The following is an 8,233-nucleotide window of genomic DNA, read 5'->3' as shown; positions in this document are numbered from 1 at the left end:
CACTGTCCCTGGTGCTGAATGACATTAACACTGACAACACTGTACCTGGTGCTGAATGACTTTCACACTGACAACACTGTCCCTGGTGCTGAATGACATCCACACTGACTATATTGTCCCTGGTGCTGAATGACAATCACAATGACTACACTGTCCCTGGTGCTGAAAGACATTCACACTGACAACACTGTACCTGGTACTGAATGACATTCATACTGACAACACTGTCCCTGGTGATGAATAACATTCACACTGGCGATATTGTCCCTGGTGCATTTTACAATGACTACACTATCCCTGGTGATGAATAACATTCACACTGAAAACCGTTTACGGCCTTTCTTACTTCTCCACGTAGAAGTCCCAGTTGTCGACCAGGAAGTTCCAGGCCAGAGACTTGCCTACGTCACTCCGTCCTACGTAGCTGATGACGTCAGGAGCTGACTGCCTGCGGACGAGAGCGGCATCTTTGCTTCTCTCAAGATATCTGCACGTAAAAAAAATTAATCGCGTCATTTTTGTGATGTGCAAAATGGTTACGTTTAGAATACTTCAAAAAGGTTGTCTTTCCAATGGTTTCGTCCAACGATTGGGTCAGAAATTGAGCACAATCAACATTTTTCGAAGCATCTTAAACGCCAGTCTTGTCATTGAATGTCAAGGACGGTGGCATTTATTTTGTCATGTGGTTGTGTAGCCTTAAAAAAAAAGAAAAGAGAATGGATGTTGCGATCTCTGTATAATATCCCCTGGATCACATGGTAGACTTGTACTGCTAAATGAACATACTAGTGCGTATGCCAAAAAGGCAGTTAGTCAAGAAACTGTATATGGTTTTGGAAACGTTACCTGTATGTCTAAACGTTCACCGACATACTAGTACATAGACTCTCATATATAGTAATCTGTTTGCCGAACCTGCTGAGGATGACCGTATCACGGCTACAGGCCATGGCGGACAGGAGAAGGCTCTGCTCCGACGGCTCGGCTTCCAGGTACCGCTGCCAGGCGAAGTCCCACTCCCGACTGCCCCCATACCCTATGGCAGTGCAGTACACCGTGGACTTGAAGGTCTCCAGAATATGGCTGTGAAGGAGGCATGTAGGAAAGTCAACCCATTTTACCAGTTTTTGTACTCTTACGACAAGTCTAATATCTAGAATATGCTTCTTCTTCTGAGATAGTCTATTAGCTAGCTGATAGTGTAATGGTCAATGCCACTCGCCACGCCTAGTGCCTGCATTGTGCATTGTTTTGAATTCTAATACAAGGCAGGAAGCATCATGCAAACTATGTATGCCCCCATCATACGTATACGTACGGCTCATTCTCCTACAATGCTAAGAACACTGATCACCACATGCATCTTTACACACACATACACAGCTGGTTTCTACCATTACGAAAGGCTTTGTTTGTTTGTTACCTGTTGTTGTTTGTGTTCATCCACTGCCGGAACAGCGCTGTAGCGTTGTTTACACAGCCCGTCTGCCCGTAAGTACATGCGGTTGATATAGCCAGGACTTGCCCAGCCCTACAAATCAAATTCAAGAATACACATCTATGATTATTTAAGCAAATTCTTCTGGAGGTGTTAAGTTCAGGCATTATATCATCAGAACATGTATACAAAATAGTCCCGTGAATTCATCTATGTTTGGTAAAATAGATGTAGGAATGAGTTCAACAAAAGTGGTGTCTTACTCGGTGTTATAATCGCTCTGTTGAGGGGTCCATCCAACCTCGTTGTAGAATGGACTAATCAGTTGTACCATGTGGGCCTAAAAACGTACAAAAGGACATTCTACTAGAAACCTATTTCTTACAATGTTGGTGAGAGAGTGAGGAGTCATGATGGAAGGAAACAATTAGCTACTAGAAAACAGCTTTCTATATGTTTAGCTGTTTCCATTTCAACATCATCTTCATCGTCGTCAGAAAAGATGTGGAGGCCATGAGAACATTCACAATTGTACATTTCTGTCTACAGTAAATTGGAAGCAAAATGGAACCAAGCATTTTACGAAACGTACCTGCCAGTTGTCGTATATGTCTCTGACGGAGCCAAAGACAGTTACCACATAGTCCATGGCTGCCTTGGCCATGCTCCACGGAACGGAGTGTCGCTCTCGCACCAAGTACCTCGTCAGGTCCAGGGCCGTGGACAGGTCCAGTTGTCCAGCACTACGCAGGTATAAAAGCAACTCATATGACAAACTAATCTTTATATTACATACTTTTGTGGAAATAAATTTTTAAATAATTTTTGGTATTTTGCAATTTCTCAACATACTTTTAGAGTCAAACAATGGTCTTTTGTGCAGATGTGACAAGAGACAACGTCACCCAATTTGCTATCTTACCGCCCAAGATTGTACGCATCGTCAATTAGTGTTCCTCTGTTGTCTGGTGGAATGTCCTGTGAAAAGTGTAAGAAATCTTGATGATTACAGCTACAAAAGATAAATCGATACACTTCTGCAACTTTACGTCAACGAATGAATTATAAGGAGATCTACATGTTGGTATCATGCTCTTTTCAGGCACTGCACTAGAGTGTGTCTGAAAAGGACTTAAAAGATGATCGGTGTTATATTCGATTGATGATTAAAATTAGAGGTCGTTAATAATTGCGGAATAGCTACATGATTGCAAAAGTCAACACACTTCATAGAGGTCGCTGTTGAGATGGTCGATAAGCAGTTGCCAGTTGGTCTGGTCGTAGTTGACTCTGTAGTATCCGACACGGTGGATGTTGGCCAGTACCCAGTCATCGCTGCCGGCACCTTGCAAGCTGACTGAACTGGTACCTGTAGACAAGTGACGTGAGGTTCCCACGGACAAAATCCTTAATGTATTAGATACACGATGTATGCTCCAGCTTACCTTTCAAAACGATTATTCACAAAATGTAATCTTTTAATCAATATACACAAAGCATAAGTCAAAGTTTATTGCACAACGATTGTAACAGGTACAATGTATGGCAGATAATAATAAGATTACTAGTTGGTATCAGTCCATGAAGATTCTACATATGATTACAACGGGTATTATGTCTGCCAAATGTTGAATAAAACTAACTAATAAGAGCTAATAAGAACATTTCTAAACGTATGTTCTAAGCTACGCTATACTATATTCCGTATCTTTACCTTGATCCGGCCGCATCCAGACCTGCTCCGGCTGATCAAATGAATTCCCTCTGGTGGTGAACGTGAGTGGTATGTGCCATCTATAGCTGCAAGGTGTTGAAACAAAAGTACTCTCAGTAATATCATCCTAAATCTACATTTTTCTTTGCGACTTGGGGCTTCGTGCGTAGAGAATTTGGTACGGTTTTCATCTCATCAAAAGTCCTCTGGATCTTAAGAAGATACTAATGTATGCTTTGTAGAGCTTTAGTGCGTCTATTAAATGTTTTTGTTGCTTAAATTGCCATAAACCTCTTCGGGATACAAGATATCAATTACAATGGATTGACAGAGAATATACGTAAATCGATACGTTAGTTGAAGTAAGATGGTACACTGACAGTAACCGTAGGATCTACAAAGAAGTACTAGCGGTATGCGTACTTCCCCTGATAAGAACAATCATTGTGTTTCGGTTTTGCAAGGCACAGACACAGAATGTAAAACTACGCCTTACCCAAAGTCAGACGGTGCACTGGCAGTGGCCGTCGGGTCCAGTAGAAAGTATTGCTGAGTGGCCTGAGTCGTGCCACGGCCGTAGTCTCTGGTCAGGCTGACCACAGGATATCCCATCTGTAGTGTCCAGGTGTCCATCACAGTCTTCACGTCCAGGTCAGTCTGTCCGTCCGCTCTGGCGGCCTGGGTGGTTATGATTAGGATTGTTAAGCCTTAAGTTTACATTACAACACATTGTCACAAAGTGTAGAATATCTACGAGAAGATCTCTAAGACCGCAAAATCTTAGCAGAAAGGTAGTGGCAGTTTTATTGACCGAAAACAAGATGCTGTTGATCTATATGCCATAAAACTACAACATCGTCGGCAATACCACAACCACTTCTATATCACTTTTATCTATGAAGAATTTAAACATTCTCGATGTTCACCTAGTGGTATTTGGGTCACAATATACTGACCACTGCACTAACTACACTACCACGTCGGTGACAGGCACAAGCTAAGCAGTCCATTCATGCAATGAATAACAGTAAATATGTACCAGAGTTAACTCTTCCCACAGCTCGTCCTGAACCGCGTTGCTGTAGGCATTCCTTTCCAAGTAGGCCTGCAGTAAAAAAGAAAGTACGTTTTTCTATATAACGTAGGATATACAATGAAATAGATTTTAATTTTAATTTCACAACGTAGTCTGTAGGGTAGGTAACTTATTGTATTTCGATCATACTTCTATAAGGGGTTATGGCAGTCTAAAGTTGCAATTGTCGTCGCAATTGTCGGCTAACTTCTTTTTTTCTTCAAAATCCAAAGACATAACTGATATCTTGTTTGGTCTGCGGACATTACCTTTAGGCCCTTTCTGAAGGTGCTTTCCCCAAGAAAGTTGCTTAGCATTCTCAGGATAGCCGCTCCCTGTAGACGCAAACAGAGTTCTACAGTAAATAGATCAATATAATCTGCATGATTAGTTACTACATACATCTGACTTACTTTGTTTTACCCTGTCGTCGTCTTATGCAATGTTCAAGTATGATATATGGTATTCAATAATTATGAGTCCGCTCGTGCATTCTCCGGCCTCAACGCCACTTGTGAAAGAATGCGGACATCCAAACACATTATCTCAACATTTCTGACACAGATTCACATGTCTAGACGCCAACAACAGCCAATACATTGAATGGTCTAGGAGCTGAGAATGGTCATAAGCAACAGGACACAGTATATAGAAGGACGGATTGCAGCTGCACGATGCTTCCACACTGTAGTGCACACAGTTTTCGCAAATATATCTCGCCTAGGCCTCCTTGCTTGCTTATGGTGAGGTCACATTTCTAAACCGGGGTCCGCCCGGGCTGTTTTGATTAACGAAAAATCAACAATTTATATCAATAATATACGCAAACAGTTCCCATCACTATTTTTTTTCACCTTTTTTTGTGCTTTGTTTTCTTTTATATGAAAATTTTCGTTCTGTTAGACTGTCCGGCCGGGCCCCAGTTTGGAAATGTGACCTCAGCATTAGCAGGCTCTACAACTGGGCTTTTTTTGGGAGTCTTTGTAATACGCTTAGCCTGGGCCTGCCAAAAGAAACTGGGAACAAATACCAGTTGAAGTGAAATGCATATATATGCCAGAAAGAAAAAAAAAGCTCGTTGTAAAGGCTCCCAAACAGCCCAGTGCGAGAGCCTGCTATTATATACGAGGCTAGTACATACCTTGCTGTAAGTGATACTGTCAAAGATCTCACTAATCTCGTCAGGGTGGTTGACTGGCTGGAAGATTGGATGTGATGAAGTCAGAGAGTCGTCCTCCATGACCGTCGCGCCCTGCGTCCTGGAGTAGGCAAACTGCTCCATCTGCGATCAGCGAAGACATGCACACACTTCTGTTAAATTGGTCAATACTGACTTTAAGAACAAAGACATTCAATTCTAAAACCTATACCTCATGCTGATGTCGATCTGATAAATCAAGTCATATCAAGTCAAATGAGATATTTGACTTGATATGACTTGATTTAACAGATCAACACCAGTATGAGGTACATGTTTTAGAATTGAATGTCTTTGTTCTTCTGACATGACATTTGCATTGAAGTCAGTTATGTTGGAAATCCATTGCTAACTGAATCCTAACAGAAAACATATTTTTGCTCGTGGGACCACATCACTGTATGAAAAACTATGTTTCTAGTGCCTGTTATTACTGTAGATCGGCGCGACTACGTTAAGGCAAGCAGCTTCATACATACCACGTCAATGTCCGGTGCCACGTAGCCGTACCCAAGGAACTCCACATAGCTGGCAAAGCCTTCGTTCAACCACGTGCCGTCCCACCATTCCATGGTCACCAAGTTACCAAACCACTGGAGACGATGGTCGGAGAACCGTGGCGATTGATCAAGTACAAAACAAACAACGACAATTATTAACAGTTCTCTATGAACATATCTTATTCGTAAGTAAGTTCGTAATACAATGTAGACTTTCTTTGCTATATAAAGAGAGAGAGAGAGAGTGATAGACAGATAGATATAGATATATACAGACAGTAATCACGGTGCAGTAATAGTATCTGATATGCACAAGTGCTCAGTCATAGTTGTGTATCTATCTAAAGGCTGACAAAGTATCGTTTGTGCTACAATGCATTATGGCTACCCTAGTTACTTGAAAAACCTGTGGTATAAAGTCACCATGTGAGCCAGCTCATGCGCTACTATCCGTGCAGTTTCTCTCTTCCCTGATGCAGACGGCCTACTTGGGTCATACAGAAACAGATGCTCGGCATATGTGACCAGGCCCCAGTTCTCCATGGCTCCGAAGATAACGTCCGGGATAAAGATGTGATCTGTACGTGATATAAGAATCTCACATGGGGCTCTAATAACGTTTTATGGTATTTCACTGAAGTGATCGTCGTAAGTTCTATTCATTTGTACGGCAGTGTATCTACAAATGTAAACAAGGAGAAGTCGTAGACATCGTCCCTCCATGAAATAGCTTGTTATTTTGTAATCTTTTGGTGTATTTTAATAGAGATATTATGAGTCAAACTTTGTTTTTATCAGCAGAATGATAGATGTCTATAGATGTCTATCCTTTAAGAATTTTGTTGTGGCACTTCGTATTGGAAGGGGTTGCCCAAGCTGTCATGTGCAGGCGTTAAGTGTCTTGTTACCATGGTTTGTTTGAGGTCAATGACCTCTCAAGCACAACATATTAACAAACCACAGATAACCCAGTTCCCTGCTGAATGACCGATTAAAGATAAGATATATTTCCTGCAGAGACGTCTAGAGGTAAAAATAGATTGGCCTGACCTGCCAGCTGGAGGTATAAACAAAAACACTCTGTACCAATTTGGGGTCAAACAGACCATCCTATTATGAAATAGGGGTGAAAATGTGAAAATCCTTTTAAATAAGCAATGCAAATCTACGACAACCTGCTAATGCACGCTAAAACACAAAGACAACCAGCGTCTACCCACATACCAAAAATGATCGCCAACCATCCACCAGGTTCTGAGATCATTCAACGCAAACAATCTGACATTGAGATAGCAATTCCGGTTCAAAGCAAACAGCTAGGGGGCCCAAATTTACATCAGTAAACCATTGTAACCACAACTACATGCTACCTTAGCATCGCACACACGGACCATAACGTGCCAACAATAGAATAAAAAAATTAAACTGCAGTACCAAGGTCAATCACCAGGTGCTCAAAGTCAACCTACACAATCTCCAAGGCCCCATCCATCAATCTGCCAAATATCATACAGTTCCTTCTCACCGATCTTCAGATATCAGACCAAACATGAAACGGAGTAAAAACAATACCCCCCATTTACATGGAGGGTAATAACAATTTCGGTAATACAATTTGTGACACTAGTGAAATATACATGCATACAAAGCTTTAAAAGGACGGAGAACGCAATGGAAAGCTATTTTCTTGAATTAAATCCCCTGCACCCACTCTGAAATATTTTGATTTAGACATTTCTAACAAAACGTAAGGTTGAAGGTAATACATGTAGCAGTAGAGTTGGCCCCTACCGATCTTTGGAAGAGGAAAAGGGACGTCAAAGTACTCCTCATAGTAAGCAAGGATCCTGTCAGCGACGTCCAGGGCGTAGTCCCCCATCCCCGCAGATATGTAGTCCGGGCGGGCCCACACTCTGGTCTGGAAATGATTTGACAGCATATATGCACTTCAGAAGAAATGGTAATGGTGCACGTGGAGACACCGGATACATACAGTCATGTAATGTACATGCCTTTGGTTACAGGATTACTTAGAGGCGCAGTTAGACTGCATATAGGTGATCAATATAATGTAGTGATGACAATGGATTTGCTTGAATCACAGAACAATGATCAGCCTCCTTCCGTCTCAGTAGACGATAGGTTTGGTCCAGGGTGGCCTGGTTACCATACTCAACGGGTCGGGTTCGGAGGGTTCCGGCCGGCCAGAGGTTGTCTGGCACCCGATGGGAGTTCAGTACGGGGCGGCAGAAATTAGAAACCCCGGCTAAACTCCTATCGGGTGCCAAACAACCTCTGGCCGGCC

At 42.1% G+C, this 8,233-nt stretch overlaps 1 protein-coding gene across 1 annotated transcript in view; it reads right to left on the bottom strand.

Moving 5' to 3' along the window:
- The window catches only part of LOC109473418 (aminopeptidase N-like), a 12,401-nt gene that overhangs the window by 1,617 nt on the left and 2,551 nt on the right, over positions 1-8,233 (bottom strand). The window contains exons 5-17 of the mRNA XM_019773278.1: positions 7,720-7,846; positions 6,352-6,506; positions 5,908-6,021; positions 4,195-4,260; positions 3,652-3,833; positions 3,156-3,241; positions 2,668-2,810; positions 2,364-2,419; positions 2,034-2,184; positions 1,705-1,781; positions 1,427-1,534; positions 919-1,086; positions 347-487 (exon numbers count right to left, since the gene is read on the bottom strand). Of these exons, the coding sequence (XP_019628837.1) occupies positions 347-487; positions 919-1,086; positions 1,427-1,534; positions 1,705-1,781; positions 2,034-2,184; positions 2,364-2,419; positions 2,668-2,810; positions 3,156-3,241; positions 3,652-3,833; positions 4,195-4,260; positions 5,908-6,021; positions 6,352-6,506; positions 7,720-7,846 (1,574 nt within the window). The remainder of the gene's footprint in view (positions 1-346; positions 488-918; positions 1,087-1,426; positions 1,535-1,704; positions 1,782-2,033; positions 2,185-2,363; positions 2,420-2,667; positions 2,811-3,155; positions 3,242-3,651; positions 3,834-4,194; positions 4,261-5,907; positions 6,022-6,351; positions 6,507-7,719; positions 7,847-8,233) is intronic.

The sequence above is a fragment of the Branchiostoma belcheri genome, unplaced genomic scaffold, assembly GCF_001625305.1.
Source record: "Branchiostoma belcheri isolate BF01 breed outbred unplaced genomic scaffold, Haploidv18h27 scaffold3, whole genome shotgun sequence".
NCBI lineage: Eukaryota > Metazoa > Chordata > Leptocardii > Amphioxiformes > Branchiostomatidae > Branchiostoma > Branchiostoma belcheri.
The sequence above is the reverse complement of the archived record's forward strand: the minus strand, read 5'-3'. Positions and strand labels throughout refer to the sequence as shown.